The 18,415-nt window shown below is 37.3% G+C and overlaps 1 protein-coding gene across 1 annotated transcript in view; it reads right to left on the bottom strand.

Annotated features, from left to right (window-relative positions):
• Tmprss11d (transmembrane serine protease 11D) overlaps positions 1–18,415 on the bottom strand; it is a 91,874-nt gene that overhangs the window by 39,767 nt on the left and 33,692 nt on the right. The window contains exon 2 of the mRNA XM_023704182.1: positions 4,166–4,287. Within this exon, the coding sequence (XP_023559950.1) occupies positions 4,166–4,287 (122 nt within the window). The remainder of the gene's footprint in view (positions 1–4,165; positions 4,288–18,415) is intronic.

Below are 18,415 nucleotides of genomic sequence, written 5' to 3'. Positions count from 1 at the left end.
CAGAATACATATTCTGCTATGTGACATGATAAAAATTTCAAAAATATACCTCCTTCACACAGCTCCAAACATCACAAATAGTGACAGGACTCTAATAGAATTTACTCCTGAAAAAATAGATTTTTTTATTCATTTATATACACAATTTATGAAGATAATATCTTACACACAGGAAAGCATGTGGAGGCTCATCTTTGGCCTTTGTGGTATATTCAACCATAAGTGATCAGGGTATATAATTTGTATGGGGGGACCAGGGAGATGACTCAGTAGAATAAGCGCTTTCCTGGCAAATGCAAGGGCCTGAGTTCAATTCCTGGTTCCACACACAAAAAAATTGTATGGGACTCATTGATAGATGCCTCTTTACGTGGTTTTTAAATTTTTAATTTTTTATTAGTACATGTTTGCAGTACATAATAACTTATATTCATTGTAGGGAATTGGCACATATATATAGCACATCTCAAATCTTTTTTTCCCCTTTCTCCTCCACCACCTTTTAAAAATGCTGTATTTTTGTTCTTTGGAGGATTTTGGTCAGCATCAGATTCATTTATTTATTTTGTAAGTCTTTATAAAATTAATTACCATAAACATTAAAAGGCAGACTAACAGGCAAAAAGTCCTATAAGGCACATAAAAGAATTATGTTAAATCTGAGTACACCTTCAGATATATTTGGCCATGCTGGATTGCAATAATTTATTTTCTCTCTTGTTTATCCTATTATCTTTTATTTTGCATTTTATTTATATATTTAACTTCTCATATTAGAAGAACCATGATGCCCACTGCTTTGACTTCTGGGGAGTTAGAAGCTTTTGGAAACATTTTTTTTCCTTTTCTTCTTGTGCTTCTATTATTTTTGGGCTCAGGTTGTGGACATTTATATTATGAAGACTTTGTTGTTAGTATAGACTTTGTTGTCCTTTAGGCTGATTTTCAGTGATGTACATTGAGCATGGCTAGCTACAGTTCTTTGTCTCAATTCTATGACTTGACCACTTCTGTTAATTTGGGAGGGGAGAATGAAATGCAGTTAGTTCAACACCATGCTTTGTGGGAATGTACTCTGGTATTGATAATGTCTCAAAAATAATCTGAACATTGGCTTACAAAGAAATAGCATTATATGACCCTAGTAAAGTCAAGAAAATAAGCTGCAGTATTGTAAACCCTTAACCAATCTCATCAATAAAAAATGAAAAGACCCAAATTACTGCAATTAGAAACAAAAAGAAAAGAAAAGAAAAATAAAAGACACCAATGAAATCAAGAATATTATTAGTAAATACTTTGAAATCTCATCTTTTAAGAGTCAGCAACTCCAGAAGCAATGGTAGATTTCTAGATATATATGAATTACCAAAAATGACCTGAGAAGATATAAAAATCCTAACATTCAGTAATAGGAAATGAAATTGAAGCAGTAATAAAATCCCTATCATCAATAAAAACACCTCCTACCAGCAAGTAGTAATTTAAAAAAAATACTATAAAGAAAAGCCCAAAATCTGATGAATTCACCGGCAAATTCTACAAAACTTCAAGAAAGCTCTAATTACAATATCTTCAAAGACTTTAATGAAATTAAAATATAGTAATGCTCCCTAAGTCATTCTCAAAGCTAGCATTACCAATATGCAAAAGTAGACAAGGATAGAACTAAGATAGAGTTTTACAGACTAATAACTAGTTCACGTAGGTGTGGAAGTGCTCAACACAATGCTGGAAGACCGAGTGCAAGAAGTCATCAACAGCATCATTGCCAAATAGATTTCATTCCAGGGATGTAAGAATGGTTCAACCTGTATAAATCCATGAATGAAATACTTCACACAAACAAAGAGAAGGATAAAAATACATAATAATTTCAACAGATGAAGAAAATCCTTTGACAATATCCAATATCCATTCATTATTTTAAAAATTCTCTGAAAAGGGATGGGGAGATAACTCAGTGGCATTAAGTGCCTGCCTGGCAAGTGCAAGGTGCCAAGTTTGATCCCTGGTACTGTGAAAAAAAATTCCTTGAAAAAATTCATATTGAAGGATCAACCAAATGGTATTATATAAAAATCAAAAGTTTCTGCATATCAATGGAAATATCTGAGTGAAGAGACAATCTACACAGTGAGAAAAATTTTTGCCAGGAATTCCTCAAACAACTAATATCTAGAATAAAGAACTAAAAAAAGAAACACCCTTAGAATCCATCCCCAAAAACCCTACAAAAATGGGCAAAGGAAATAAATATATACTTTTCAGATGTAGAAGGACAAGCTATGGTCAGTATATAAATGAAAAATTCTCTGCATCACTGGCCATTAGAGAAATGTAAATTACAACAACACTGAGATTCCACTTCCCTCCAGAAAGAATATCCATCAAGAAGAGAAATCATAAATGCTGGAGAGGCTGGGGGAGAAGGTACACTTCTACACTGTTGCTGGTAGTGTGCAACCATTATGAAAATCAGTACAGAGAGTTCTCAAAAACTTAAAGTAGAAATTTTATTCTGCCCAGCTATTCCCTTTGTAGGTATCTTTCCCAAAGAGCTAGAGACACAATACCATAGTAATGTATGCATACTTGGGTTTATAGCAGTGCAATTCATAAAAGTTAAATCTTGGAAGGAGCCTATATATCCATCAACAGATGAATAAACAAAGAAATTGTGGTATTTGTAAACAATGGCATACTATTTTGCCATAACAAAAGACAAAGTTGAGTTACTTGTAGGAAAATGAGGATATCATGTCTGCATCTTGTACAATGAATAACCACTAAGACAACAGTATGTAATGTATTAATTATTGAAACTGTGTTAATAATCAGTTTTGAAAAAAAAGAAGTCCTGAGACCACAAAAAAGGGGGGATACAAATGAAGGACCATTTTGTATCTGTATACTCAAAAGTTAGGATAGATATGCAGCTACTTTCTCTTAATTAAAAGAGAAGAAAGATTTGTTCTAATAGTGTTTATGGACAGGATATCATGTCTGCACCTTGTACTATGACTACTCACTAAGAAAACAACAATATGCAATGCATTAATTATTGAAATTGTCCTACTAATCACTTTTGAAACTGTCTCTTTGCTATTTGCTTCTCTATAAAATTATTAACAAAAAAGAATTACATGAAAAAAAAAGAATTGAGGCCATAATGTCAGGTGAAGTAAATCCGACACAGAAGTTTAAATGTTGCATGTTTTCTTGTGTATGACAAACCCAAAATGACAACAAAGAACATTATAAAAATATAAAATAGGAAGTACACGGAGAGATCTTTTGCAAAAGGGAAAGGGACCAAGAGAGGGGGAGAGAGTAGAGGGAAAGGCAGGAAAGGAAAGAAAAAGAAGTTAAGATGTACTATGTGTCAATTCCTCATGAAGAATTTAATTTTACATACTTCAAACTAATATATTTTTACTAATATATTCTTTTAATTTAAGAAGATAGAAATGAAAATAATCTTTTTATTAGTGTGACGTTACTTGTTTTCAATTGCATATTTGTCTGCAGATTATTGTAAGTTTCTGTTTTATGTAAGATTATTTTCAGGAGATAGCAAATTAATTAATGAATATTTAGGTCCATTCAAATTTTAAGTGATGAAATTATTTTCTCCCCAATATTATGATTTTTAAGTTATTTTATAAAAAGGCAAATACAGTATGCATAAAAAAGTACCAAAGTTTAGCATCAGAACAGAGATTTTAAAAAAATTCACAGTGGTTCTTTTTTAGGTAACAATGTTTGGTATACTCAAAATGTATACTTTTTATATTTAAAAGGAAAAAAATAGAAGTCTTTTGAGAGCAAATATAGATATGAATATATTTTTAGGGAAATTTCTCAGTGAGATTACCATATAGTAAGAAATAATAGTAATCACATGTGTGGATGTTCATGTCTATAATTCCAGCAACCAGAAGCCTAGGCATGAGGGTTGTGCGTTTTCAAGATTCTCGCCAAAAATAAAACAAAAGAAAAAGGACAAGAGAGTGAGAAAGTAAGAGAGAAAAGGGAGGGAAACATGATAGAAAGAAGGAGAAAAGAAAGAATAGTAGCAACAAATAAGGGAAGACCACAGTTTTAATCCGGAGATTGCATTATTTGATCTGAAAAGGAATTAGTAATCATCTCTGCTACTTACCGAAAGCTAAGTAGTGAATGAGTAGTCCTACAATCATGGCCACGATCCCCACCACTGCGACAACGGTGAAGAACACTACCCACGGGTTCAGGAATTTCGAAATTGATGACACTCTTGCTGGCCTTTAAAGAGCAGGAAAAGAAATGATGACTCATCCACTCAGGAAGTCCATCATTTCACTTGATCGGCATCTGTGGTTCCATTCTCTTAGCTTGTGTCTCTAATGACAGAAACACAGCCTGGAGACGGACCTGAGCAGAGCAAGGCCTTTCTTAAGGACTTTTTCACCAGGATTTTTGTTTTGTTTTGAAGGTTTTTGTTGTGGACTTTTACTCAACAAAACTATCACCTATTTATTAATTAAGTGGGAGAATAAGAAAATCTGACCCATGGTTTGGAATTGCTTTCTGTCCTACCCGTGGATAAAATTCTCAAAAAGTAAAGGAGAAAAATCCAAGCACAACCTCCAACAAAACAACAATCAAACAAAACAAAACAGAACCAAACCAAACCAAACCAAACAAAACTCTATCCTATTTACTGTAGTACCTTCTAAGATCCTCAACTGATTATCACAGCAAGAGTTTGTCTTCCCTGACATTGTCCCCAGGGTCATACTGGAGAGAGATCATGGGGCAGGAGAAGTGCAGGAGGTGAAAGAAGCAGGGATGACGCTGGGAGAGGCAGACAGGGTGCTCCTCATGCAGCAGTATATTAAAAATGACAGGGAAGAGGCAAAGGGGTGGGACACAAAAGAGCAGTAGGACCAAAAATGTATCAGAATTGCGTGTGAACTAGAGGATTTGTGTGATTTATCATCCCCCCCCCCCAGGGTTTTCTTCTATTAGGCACATAAATCTAGAAAAATCTTACTGCCTCCCCCTCAGCACACATGCACACTCACACACTCCAGGGAGGGCAGCAAATTTGCTGAGCATGAGTTTCAGTTCTGTTCTTGGGAGATCATGTTGTCTTTTATTTTGAGACTCTCTGATAAACTGGGCATAGTACTATCTCACAAGGTTGCTTTGAAGATAAAATAAAGTTATATTAGACATCATTTAACAAATATTTCCAGTTAAGGAGGTTATCGTCCAGGTTGTAAGCACCTGGAGAGGAAAGGAGAGTTTTGTGCTGGTATTTCTGAAATTTGGTAGAGTGCCTGATATATGCAGGTGTTTGGTAAACATTTATGATATTTGTAAATATATGTTGCATACATTATCTTCTTGTTAATTAAAAGCCTTAACATAGGTGGGACGCAGGTGCCTGTAGCCAGATGCTAGTCTGACTTTCATTTTATTTTTGCAAAATTTCAGAGGTAGACCTGAATTTTTCAACTTTCAACTTTGTTAAAAAGGCATGTTAGAAAACATAAAAATTGTCTCAAAGGTGTATTTAGATATGTAGAGCAGAAAGGAACTAAGCTAAGCAGAATAATTTTTAAGAATGAATAATATACCTTTAACTTTAGGATTTTGTTTCAGTTCATTTTGGTGTAGTGGTGAATCTGATCTTTCTAGAGTCTAATGTTGGGAGAAACCTGGCATTTGACATGTGACAACTTTTTGAGCCTTGACTGACTGAGTTGCTTCCTCATGGGCTGGCTGGGCCAGTTGTATGCAACCACACATGCTCAGTGTTTGGGTTTTCTCAGCTCAGTAAATCACCGTGGCTGCCAAGTAGTGGGAGAGAGAGTTGGAGGCAAAAAGATACTCAAAAGCAGATCAATTTTCCTGGAATAATTCAGGTTAAATTGTATTTACAGAGATGAAAACTGACTAGGAATGGGAGGCACACAACCATTGAAAAACCAGAATTAAATTGGAGGCTAAACCTTAGGACACAAAAGCCGGAGTCAGCGTTTTCTTTAGGTTGGGCGAGCTGCTCGTGGGATAACTTTTGAGCCACCTTCCAGTTCACTGGCAGAGACTTCACCTCAATGACTGCAGTGCGCCAGGAGACACAGAAGTCAGTAGAAGGCGTGGAGCCCAAGTGACTTTAATCTCACAGGTTGTAAGTGCAGAAACATCAATTGTTCCGTTCTGTGGAAGCAGCTTAAGAAGCAGCCGGTGTCTTATTCGACAGTATAACTTGTAACTGAATCTTTGCGTGTTGCTGGTTATGATAACATCAACTACACTGTGCAAAATACTGCATTTGGATTGTAAACTCTTACAGACAGATGTTTGCAAACATTATTCGAATTTTGACTTATATTTTAGTGGAAATATGCTCAAGAAAATATTTTTTAATTCAAAACCCATGATTTTTTTTCCAGGGAGAACTGATCCACTGGAGACTTACTTGGTATTTTGAGTAAACCCTTGCCTCCAGCTCTGATGCGGGCTACTCAGCAGTTACAGATCCCAGACATTATGCATTTGTGATTGCCTGCGACTACGACAACAACTATATGTGTGAGATTTTCAGTTTTTGACTTAAAACAACAAAACAAGTGCTGGCGAGATAGCTTAGTGGACTAAGAGCTTGTTTAGGCAAGCACAGGGGCCAGTTTGATCCCTGACACAGACCTGTCACGCTGGGCCCATCCCCAGGAGCACTGAGCAGGCCACCGAGTCTGGGCTTGGTGGTGCATGCCTGTAATCCAAGCACTGGGGACAGGAGGATCACTATGAGCCTGAGCTGCGTAGTGAGACCCTGTACACACACACACACACACACACACACACACACACACACACACACACACAGAAAAGAAAAAAAATAAAAATAAGAAACCTAACAAAACAAATGCTCAGTAGCAATGTTGATCCAACCCTCCTCCCCCTTACTGATAATGAAAAAGTATGAATGTTGGAACTTATCTTTCTAAATTTTTATTGTGGAAGGCTTTGTGTTGGGCATTATGTTGGTATATATGTAGGTAGCGATATTAATTTTTACCATCGATACACAGTTACATGCACTATTCACCTGTGGATTAATAGAGCAATTTAACAACACATTCCATTGTCTGGAAGAGTAGAGGAAATCAGTGACAGCATTGTTTAAACTTCAGCTATATGTAGTAGACATACACAAGAATTTAGACAATTTATTATTGATATATGTGAGATTTCGGGTATGACTTTAAGAAAGATTTAGTCCACAGTCCTTGTCTGTACATTGTCTTCCTCCATGATGGCCTCCTGCACTGTGCTTTTGTAAGTACTCAATAAACTATTTCCTAAGATACATCTTTAGCCCATATCTCTCCATGAGTCTCACATCATCATTCCAAATTATTCACTGACTGTCTTATTGATGCTTTAAATCATTTCATATGAGCAGTTCAAAATTGAACTTGGTATCTGTCTTAGATACTTGTTTTTTGTTGCTGAGATAAAATACCTGGCCCTCAGAGTCAAAGGAAGAAAGGTCTATTTAGCTCACAATTTGTTGAGGCCTCACAGCCAGCTGGCTCCAAGGCAGGGTGATGAGACAAATAGGCATTGCAGAGGACAAACAGTTCACGGTGAGCAGAAGGTAGCAAAGCAAGCAGGGGGCAAAACCAGCTTCTTTCTGCCCCTTATTTTGTATCCAGGCTAATGGGATTAGGGCAGAGCCAAATGAACCAGTGGACTGATTTCGTAATCACACACTCTTAATACTAGCATTGCACCATGAGTCCATCCCATTCAGTCACCTCGAAAAAGCCCATGCATGCCCGACTTGTGCCATGAAGACACAAACATGACAGCATGCCCCCTTGCACCAGCCAAAAAACCCCAAAACAGATACAACTGCTCTCTACATGAAAAATCCCGTTACTAAGCTTGACTTTTTCCTTCTTGGTGACTTCCCACGTAAAACAGTCTCCAAAAAACTCTTAGCCTATTGCCTAAAGACTATTAAGTTTCTGTCTCAACTCTTAAGGTGACAACAGTTACTTTGCTTTTAATGGTTGAACTCCTTGACTAATCCCCCTTGTTTCTAAAACTATTTGGTTACTTAGTTGAAGAGATCTTTGGTGATGACTTACGTTTTCAGCAGTATTCCAGGTGCTGGGGGTACAGTAAACAGAAAAGGCTAACATACCAACTGCAGTGTGGTGCATGTTTGTGTCCCCTCTGAATTTATGTACTGAAATCCTAAGATGATAATATCAAAAGGTGTGGTCTTAGGGAGGTAATTAGTTATCAGGTCATAGGTTTCATAAAAGGAATTAAAGCTCTTAAAAAAAAGACCCCATAAAGACCTGGTGAGATAGTTCAGCGGTCTAAGCACCTGCCTAGCAAGCGCGAGGACCCAGGCTTGATCCCTGGTACTGCATGCCATGCTGGCCCAGTGCCAAGCTGGCCACTAAAACTGGGTATAGTGGCACAGGCCTGTAACCCCAGGGCTGGGGAGGCTGAAACAGGAGGATCACTGTGAGTCTGAGCTGTGTAGTGAGACTCTGTACCAAAATGAATAAATAAATAAAAAATTTAAAAAAGACCCCATAAAGGCCTCTCACTCCACTTTCCATAAGAGGTTACAGGGAGATGCCCATCCATGACCAAAGAGCAGCCCTCCCAGCTTTAGACACGGACTTCCCAGGCTCCAGGCCTCTGAGAAATAAATATCTGCTACTTCAAAGCCACATTCACGGGCAGAGAGAGAAAGAAAGGATTGAACCAGAGAGGTAAAATAAGAGTGTGGGGGAAAGTGTGTGTGTAAGGTGCTGAACAGTTAGAGTGGTCAAGAAAGACCTCGCTAAGGTGCCACTTGGGTGAAGACTAGAAAGATTTGTGAGTTAGCCATGAAGGGACTGGATGAATGATCTGTGCAGAAGTGCTGTTTGGAGGCCTGGAGCCAGAGTCTCGCCTCATAAAATTAGGGATCTCCAAGGGTGAGGCTCAGTGCAGTGCAATTGAATGAATGCTTGCAGTACATGGCTAGTGGAGGGAGATAGACTCAGATAGGACTAGGAGAGCCATTAGGGAATCACCACTGTGAGACATGCCGTAAGTGCATTGGTCTCTGTTGTGAATGAGAGAGAAGGGATTTTGGGTTTTGAGCAAGCATCTGATCTGTTTCTTTACAGATCTTCTGGATGCTGTGGGAGTGAGTGGAGCTGCAGTGGAGAAGGAAACCATTAGAGAGGGAGGTGTTCAGTGGTCAAGGGTAGAGGATGGTGGCTGGCCAAGGTAGCAGCAGGAGAGTTGTTAAGTAGCGGTCAGAGTGGGAGGGCATTTTGAATATTGATCCTGGAGGATTGGAAATGATTCTCCTGTGAGATGTGAGGAAAGATATCAAGAGTGAATCTAGGATTTTTTTTCCTTCTTTCCAATCAATTCTTTAAAATATTTCCAGGGAAGTTTTTGAAAGAAAAATCTTAAGGCCTTACATCCACCCTTTCTCCTGCCTTATTTGAAATGCTGTCCAGCTTGTGAAGATTTCTAGGACAGCATCTGAATCTTAAACATGGCACTCAAGGGCCATGACCATCACCTCTGCACCCTCCTCATCCACCCACTGCACTGCAGACAGAGCAAACATCACCAATGGCCACTTTGTGTCTTCTTGCCTGGAAAATGTCTTTGTGTTTCAGTTGCTGGCTGTGGTCCATTTGGTTCATAAGATAATTCACATATCACTCTGTTTTACAACCCTTGACCCTGTGCCTCATCCAGTCTCCTAATGCTCACAATCTCTTCATCATAGTATTCTCCTCTATGTGTGTTAAGCAACGATGTTCGTGCCTGCTGATCTAGACTGTTAGCTCTCTAAAGGAAGAGCTGTGCTCTGTCAGTCTGTACTCTATTATTAACATAGTACCAATTACAGAGACTGCATGAAGTTTAGTTGATGAAAAAACTGATGAAAGACTCTGCAAAGACGGAATGAAATGTAATTTTACAATGGTTTGAATTTTTTAAAATCAAGTTGTGCATTGTGCATTCTAGTTGTTAATGATGGTAAGTACAAATGTAGATCAGATAAGGGTATAAGCTCTGCCATTTATTAATTGTGTTCTATGTACCTGGAAATGTGCTGAACTTTTCTGTATAAATCATCTCATTTAATCTTGATAAGAACCCAACTCTACAGGTGAGGGTTAGAGAGTAAGTTACTCATCTTGTAGGTGACAGAGTTGTCATGAATCTGGGTCTGATAAATTCACACTGCAAATATCCACATCAGATGGAAGGAAAATTTCTTCTAATGACATGTTATTATCAATTTCTGTCATACTACTACTTTTAATTGACAATAAAAAAATAGAAATGCAGACATTTTATCTGGGTGTGCAAATACATATATTTGAATATGTGCATGCATATTACATATTGACTTCATGAAGATTATAAAAATGGTTCCAGAATAAAGAGGCTTTATACAGCAATAAGTGTATTTATCATTCTCATTCATTCTCGACTGTTAAAACTAGGCAGGCTGTAGAGACCATTCACTATAATAGCTATTTTTTAAGTTGAGGAACATTTTGTTCAAATACAGCCTTGCTTGCAAGCCCAAAAATATAGAAAACATGAAAATGAAATAGCTTCTCTGTTTGAAATTGGATAGAAGGAAGGGATCACTGGTCTAGGATAACCCTTTTACTTATTAAATTTTTTTCTTAATAAACCTAAGTACATTGTAAAATACATTTTAACAAGAAACAGTGGAGGTTAGTCAGGATTTCTCAGTTTGATGGAAGAGTCAGAATGAGCCCTGTAGTCTTGACTTTTTGCTTTTATTTGTTAAAAAGACCAGGTAGCTTCACTCTGGAAACTGGTTCTATAGCATCATAAGAACTGTCCTTGAGTTACAAATCCACAGCACTTTATGTATACAATTGCAATGTACTAAATAACTTTCTTTTAATTATTTACTGTATCACTCTTTTATCTTGGCTAACACTGAAGTGAGTTCATTTTCCTTGAGGATATGAATCTTTTTGTACTCCTTGGAGACACAGACAGAGGTTGAGGAAGTGGTGATGGGCCTGAACCAGCCTATATAATGCTCTGGTAAGAATCAGGAAACTGGAACTCAGGCTGTCCTCTTGGTGCTCAGAGCATGCCACAATAGGGCAAATTCATCTTTACTGTCCGGGGAGAAGCAAGTGTCTTTCCCACAGTGCTCTGCATAGTCTATCTGGTTGTGATTTTGCAGGAATCATTTTTTTATCCTGGAGTCAGCAGTCATCCTTTTCCAGATCATCATCATCATCATCATCATCATCATCATCATCATCATCATCATCATCATCATCAAAATTTCAAGATGGCTTACAACAATTACTGCTTGACTTAAAATATTTTCACTGATGCCAGTATTTGAGGTTTATAGTCTGTATTAAGCAAGTGTTAGAGAAGGAAAAGGGTATATCTTATGCTTCTCTACACTGTATCACATCTCAATTTGGAGGCTGCTATATAGAAAAAAAGTGCTGGTTTTGTGACATGTTCTTTGTTAATATTCACTTGATGTTTCTACAGTAAGGAAGGTGTCAATCTTCTCTGAGTAAATATGATTATTTTATATTTTTGAAATTTCTTTTTTTCTACTATCAATCAGTCTCTGAAACACAGGACCTGCAATATAAGTAACTTTATCAATAGATTTTAAACTCCCAAGCACATTAATTTTTGCATTGGAAAAGAAAGGATGTAGAATGATGGCTAGATTAGAGTTGGGAGCTGTAGATTTGAGTGCCTCTTGTCAAACCTAGGCTCTGAGATGTCACATATGTCATAATTGCTCCAAACTCCATCTTGCTAATTTCAAAATGTTCAAAACAAAGCCTTCTGCACCAAATAGAATAAAGTAAAATAAAATGAAACAAATTAAAATAAAACTGTGTATGTGGCAATGACTTGTAAATTAGTATTCACTGGGATTTAATGCATGATAGGGGCAGCTGCAGTGCAAGATCTCCCGGACGGGACAGCAGTGCAGCAGGTAGCACTGAGTGACCTTGGATGAGCTTTCTCACCACCAGAAGCTCCTAACCGTGGGTTCTGGTAACAGTACACACTGCACAGGAGTTGAGTGCAAATGGCAGTGCACGGGACACACTCTGCATGAGCTAAAAGCTTGTGGAAGCACATGAAAACTTTTTAGTGAAATGTCTTTACTCAATAATTACTTTGATGGATATTATCTTGTTTCTACATTTTAATTTATATTATTGGGGGAAAATCCACTGCATTGCATTTAAAATGTTTGCTTTTATCCTTTCTATTTTCTTTTATATGATTGGAGGAAAAATACTACATTTCATTTGAGTATTTGATTTAATCTGCTTGCCAGTTTATTTACTTGACTTGATTTCTACCCTTCTCATCTTACTCTATACACGTTACATTTTAGAGTTGACTTTTCCCCAGTACTGGAGATTCAACTCAGGACCTTGCCCTGGCTGGGCAGGTGCTTATGCCACTGAACTAGCGCCCCAGCCCTAAAGTTAATTTTTACATTTATACCTTTATAACATTTTTCTTCCAATTCCAGTTTTATTCAAATCTGAGTGTTATCACAGGTAACTTTGCACTGAAGGAAGGAAACATGTCCACATGCTCTTTCATCAATGTATTTCCAAAGTGTATTAGTTTTTAATGTATGATAGTCATTATTTCCTTTACTCAAATATTTTTTGAGTTTTAGAAGCTTGCTATTTTGTCAGACATATACAAGTAAATAAGATAAAATTTAGTTACTTCAAATTAGTAAGTGAAATGTGCTACATGGGGATTCTGCATTCAACTGGTACTGAGAGGTCAGAAAAATAACTTTTGCATAAAGAGAGGAGAACCTGTATATAACCTTTGTAGAGCACATGGCATTTGAGTTATGACTTTCAGGAGAAACAAGAGCAAAAGAGGTAGGAACTACAGATGGGTTTGGAGACCAGCAATGGGCCAATGTGATGCTTGCAGACAAGGAGATGCAAATTTGAGAAAAATAAGGTTGCTCAACTTTGTGAAGGACTTTCAGAGTTAGTGGCAGATTCCTTGTGTGAGCTTCTAGGCATCACTAATCTTTTTGAAATGAAAAATTACAGGGAGATAGATCAACTGGAGGTTCCATTGAGCTGCACTAGCAGAGAACTAGCAGGCAGGAGGTCTTCTTACAGAGATGAATATATGAGTCCACTAGCAAGACAGGAGAGGCCCAGGTTCATGTAGAAGGTATGGTCACAGAATGGAAAGTTTGGAAGAAAAAGGAAAATCAGGACCATTGCCTGGCAGAGGATCACGAGCCAGGGACAAGTGTAGCAGTCGAGAATGAGACTTTATGTACTGAATTTGAGTGACTGGGGATTAGCTGTTTTAATCACAAAAATAGACAATTTGAAATTTTGAGATATTTTAATGATAACAATTCTCAATTTGTGATGAGGTTGTATCTGTGTAAGCCTATCTTATTTCTTTTAATTTTTAAAAAGCATATGGGCCCGGGGTGAAACTCTGCAGCTGAAGTTGCTTCAGAGAGATTAGGGGCCAAAATCACCCAGATAATCCAGGAGCAGAACATCTTGCCAGAGGGGTGCAACAGGTTCACCTCCAAGGGCTGCAGCAGACAGCAGCGGAGCACAGCAGCCAGACCCACGCAAGGCACAGCTGGATAAATCCAAACTTTGTAGATCTGCACCTGAATTTCAGTAGGTGCTAAGGTTATAACTGCACCAAAGCTCTACACCAAAGGTCAGAGGACAGTGCTATACAAAATGACAAAGAGAAGGAGCAAAATGCAATCTCAGGTCCTGAGCCCACCAAGAAAAAGTGCACAGGACACTAGCACAGCTGGTATGTATGAATTAATAGCGTCTGAAGTAAAAAATCAACAACAACAACAACAACAACAACAAAAAACCAGCAGAAAGGTATAGAGGAACTCACATCAGAAATAGCATTCATGTTCAATGTCCTACAGAAAATTGGAATAGATGGCCTCTACTTCAATCTGGTAAAAGCCATTTATGAAAACCCAACTGCTAACATAATCCTAAATGGGGAAAAATTGAAATCTTTTACTCTCTGATCTGGTACAAGACAAGGATGTCCTCTATCACTACTACTATTCAATATAGTTCTGGAATCATTAGCTAGAGCCATTAGACAAGAGGGAGAAATAAAAGGAATAAGAATAGGTAAAGAAGAACTTAAATTATTATTTGCAGATGACATGAAGACCTAAAAAACTCCACCAAGATGCTGCTAGAATTGATACACAAATTCAGTAGCATAGCAAGATATGAAATAAATACCCAAAAGTCAATACCATTCCTCTACACAGATAACAAACATACTGAGAGGGAAATTAGAGAAATAATACCTTTTACAACAGCACCACAGAATATGAAATACCTTGAAATTAATCTAACTAAAGAAGTCAAAGATTTTTTTTGAAGGAAAATAAAGGTACTCTGAAGAAAGAGATCACAGAGGGTTTCAGAGAATGGAAAAATATTCCCTGTTCCTGGATAGGAAGTACCAACATTGTGAAGATGGCCATACTCCCAAAATTGTTGTACAGATTTAATGCATTCCCTATCAAACTACCACCAACATACCTCACAGACCTAGAGAAATCATTCCTAAAATTTATTTGGAAGATGAAAAGTCCTAGAATAGCAAAGGCAATCTTGGCCAACAAAGACAAGGCAGGAAGCATTACAAGTCATGACTTGAAATTATACGACAGAGCTACTGTGTAAAATCAGCATGGTATTGGCAACAAAATAGATCTGAGTATCAAAGGAATAGATTAGAAGATACAGAAGCCTCTACAAATACACTCAGTCACCTTGTCTTCAACAAAGGGGCCAAACATGCGTACTAGAAAAAAGATAGCCTATTTAACAAATAGTGCTGAAAAAACTCTCTCTCTCTACATGCTGAAAACTCAAACTTGACCCAGATCTATCACCATGCACTAAACTAAAGTCAAAATGGATTAAAGATTTAAACATTAAAACAGAAACACTAAATCTCCTGGAACAGAAAGTAGGAGGAACACTTAAAAACATAGTGTAGGCAAAGAGTTCATGAAAAAAAAAATCAAATTTCATGGATAATAGTTGAAAGAATTATCAACTGGGACCTCCTTATTGAAAACTTTTTGCATGTCAAAAGAAATTACTAACAAAGTGAAAAGACAACCCACAAATTTGGAAAAAATCTTGACTAAGAAGCACTCAGGAAAAAGTCTGTTCTCTAGAATTTATAAAGAACTTAAAATCATTAGGGCCCCCAAATTTAAAGACCCCATGTAAAAATGGGCATCTGAGATGAACACACACTTCTCAGAGGATGAAATTAAAGAAGCGAATAAATATATGAAAAAACGCTCCACATGACTAGCCATACGTGAAATGCAAATTAAAATTACACTGATATACCATGTCACCCCAGAAAGAATGACTATCACAAACAAATCAACTAACAACAAATATTGAAGAGGCTGTGGGGAAAAGGGAGCCCTTCTCCACTGCTGGTGGAAATGTAGACTGATGCAACCACTATGGAAATCAGTGTGGAGACTCCTTAAAACAATAGGACTGAAAATCCCATTCAAGCCAACTATCCCACGACTGGGAATTTTCCCAGAGGAACTGAAAATGTCATATCGTAGTGATATATGTGTACCTATGTTTATAGCAGCACAATTTGTGATAGCTAAATCTTGGAAACAACCAAGATGCCCATAACCTGAGGAATGGATGAAAAAGATGTTGTATTTTTATACAATGGAGTATTACTCAGTTATAAAGCATGATAAACTTGAAACATTTATATTTAAGTGGATGCCCCTTGAAGACATACTCATAAGTGAAATAAACCAGACCCACATTTGTAAATATAATACAGTCCCCCTAGTATAAGAACTCAAAAGAAAAAATACAAATATAAAGGTACAACACAATTAAAAGGAAAGTGAGAAGTTGAGGATTAGACAATGAAGAGAGGGCAAGAAGAAAAGCTAGGAAACATGACAGGGGCAAAGCCATATATTTATTGTATGCACAAGATGGGTAAGGCATTGATCCTGAGAAACATCAGCAGGTTTTTGAAACTAGCAGTTAATTGGTAGGATTCTCACCCTGATTATTTTTGTTCATACCTGTGAACTAAGCAACTGCACTGAAGATAGCAATGTGTAATAGCAACATCATGCTTGGAATCCCTGTCATTCTGGTTTTCTGAATACGAACTGTTTTTCATGACATACCAATTATTGCCATGCTATCTCTCAAGTAAATGTTTATTTAAAAAAGAGTAATAAATGTTAAATAGGGACAAGAAAAAAATGTCACAGGACTGTCCTGCTATAATGCAGTATACGGTTAGATTTTTAATTTCTGTGTAAAAATACATAATTGGTTATTATATTTTTAAAAATATTTTTTTATTTTTTAAATTTTTTGCTTCATATTCTATAGGGGTTTAAAGTTTAACATATCAATACTTGATGGAAAACACCTGTTCCATGTTATGCCTAAGATATTTGATATTCAGGCAGATCGTTAAGTCAAATCCAACTGTGTATGCTGGAGAGTAATAAAAAGCTTCTGTTCTGGAGGGTTAACAACCTAAGTTTTCAGACTGAAAATTAGAGAAAAAGAAGGGCTGCAAGGAAAGCTAACATTTTGGCCTTAGCTTTTCAAGTTCAGTGAAGGCTCAGGACATAGGAGAACCTATACTATAACATCATGTAACTCAGTTGTGTCCCAAATTTTCTGATCAAGGAGATTATGGGGCCACAGAGGAATGTGATTGATGATGTAGAGTGTGCCTAAGGAGAGTCACATGGAGAGAAAACATTTTCTTAGGCTTTCACAGAGAGCACATTGGTCAAGCAATGGCCGTGACTCATCCACATGGCTGACACTGACAAAGGTTCTGCAATCTGCGGTACAGGGTCTCAGGATAAATCCTGAGGGGATTTCATTGACCTTCTCAGACCCAAAAGCTACAACTCTTGTTGCATAGGTCCTGCTTTACCTTGGTCTTAACCATCCAGCAGAAAAGTATAAAAACAAAGTATAAGAAGTAAAGCCATGGTGTTATGTTGAGCTGTAGGGGACTCAGGTCAACAGTCTCTGACACTGCCAGTGAAGCAGAAGACCCAATACTATTATGGACTACTGAACTCTTTTAGAATATTTTGCTGAGTTTACACACCTATAATATTTAAATGATGGAACTAAACAAAAAAAGGGGATACAAATGAACGGCCATTTTGTATCTGTATATTCAATATAGTTAGACTAGATATACAGCTACATTGTCTTAATTCCATCAATAAGATTTGCCCTAATAGTGTTTGTGTACGGGATGTCATGTTTGCATCTCATACAATGAATAAGCTGAGACAACAATATACAATTTATTTTTTATTAAAACTGTCCTACTGATTGGTTTTGAAACTGTCTCACTGGCATTTGTTTCTCAATAAAATTATTTTAAAAATATTTATTTATGTATTTGGTACAGGGTCTCTCTTGCAGCTCAGACTCATAATGATCCTCCTATTTTAACCCCCCAAAACTGGGATTATAGGTATGTACCACCATACCTGGTTTTGGTGGCTAGCTCTGTGTGGGGATTGCATTGCATGTTGTACTAGGGATTGAACTTGTCCTTGTACTTGCCTGGCAGACTGGGTAAGCCTATCTTTATAGCAAGCTGAAAATATTATAAGTAAAAATGAATCTCATATACCAAAGTTATCAAATATCATGGTTAAGCAACATATACACTGTATTGAGTTGCTTAGTTAAAGGCATGATCTTGGGGTAAATGGGCCTTTTTTCTCACACTATTTTCCACAATTGTAGATGGTGTTTATGGTGGGAGTGGTGGTGAACCTATGTTCTCACTTCCACCTCCATCCCTCAAATAAATAAATAAATAAATATCCTTGTGCAGTTATAAGGCAGACTTCTAGAGTTTGTGATTAATTCATGGTCCAGTGCTGGGATTATGGGTGTGAGTGCTGATGGGATTATGGGTGTGAATGCTGCTTGGATTATTGGTATGAGTGCTACACCTGGCTTGAGGTGGGTAGTCTGAATGCAACATTAAGTCAAACAGACTTGCTCTCTGTTGCCTTGGGTTGCTGATGCTCCTCCCTTTTGTTCTTACTGTTTTGTGTTTTCTGCCACCATGAACTGCTGCTCTTAGTTCACAGGTGTCAGTTTATATAGTTAGTCAGGGTGAGAATCTTTCCAATTAACTGCTAGATTTAAAAATCTTCTGGAGATTCTCAGGATCATTGCCTTGCCCATCTTCTACATATAACTGTATGGCTTGA

Source organism: Octodon degus, unplaced genomic scaffold (genome assembly GCF_000260255.1).
Source record: "Octodon degus isolate 3935 unplaced genomic scaffold, OctDeg1.0 scaffold00191, whole genome shotgun sequence".
Classification (NCBI taxonomy): Eukaryota; Metazoa; Chordata; class Mammalia; order Rodentia; family Octodontidae; genus Octodon; species Octodon degus.
The sequence above is the reverse complement of the archived record's forward strand: the minus strand, read 5'-3'. Positions and strand labels throughout refer to the sequence as shown.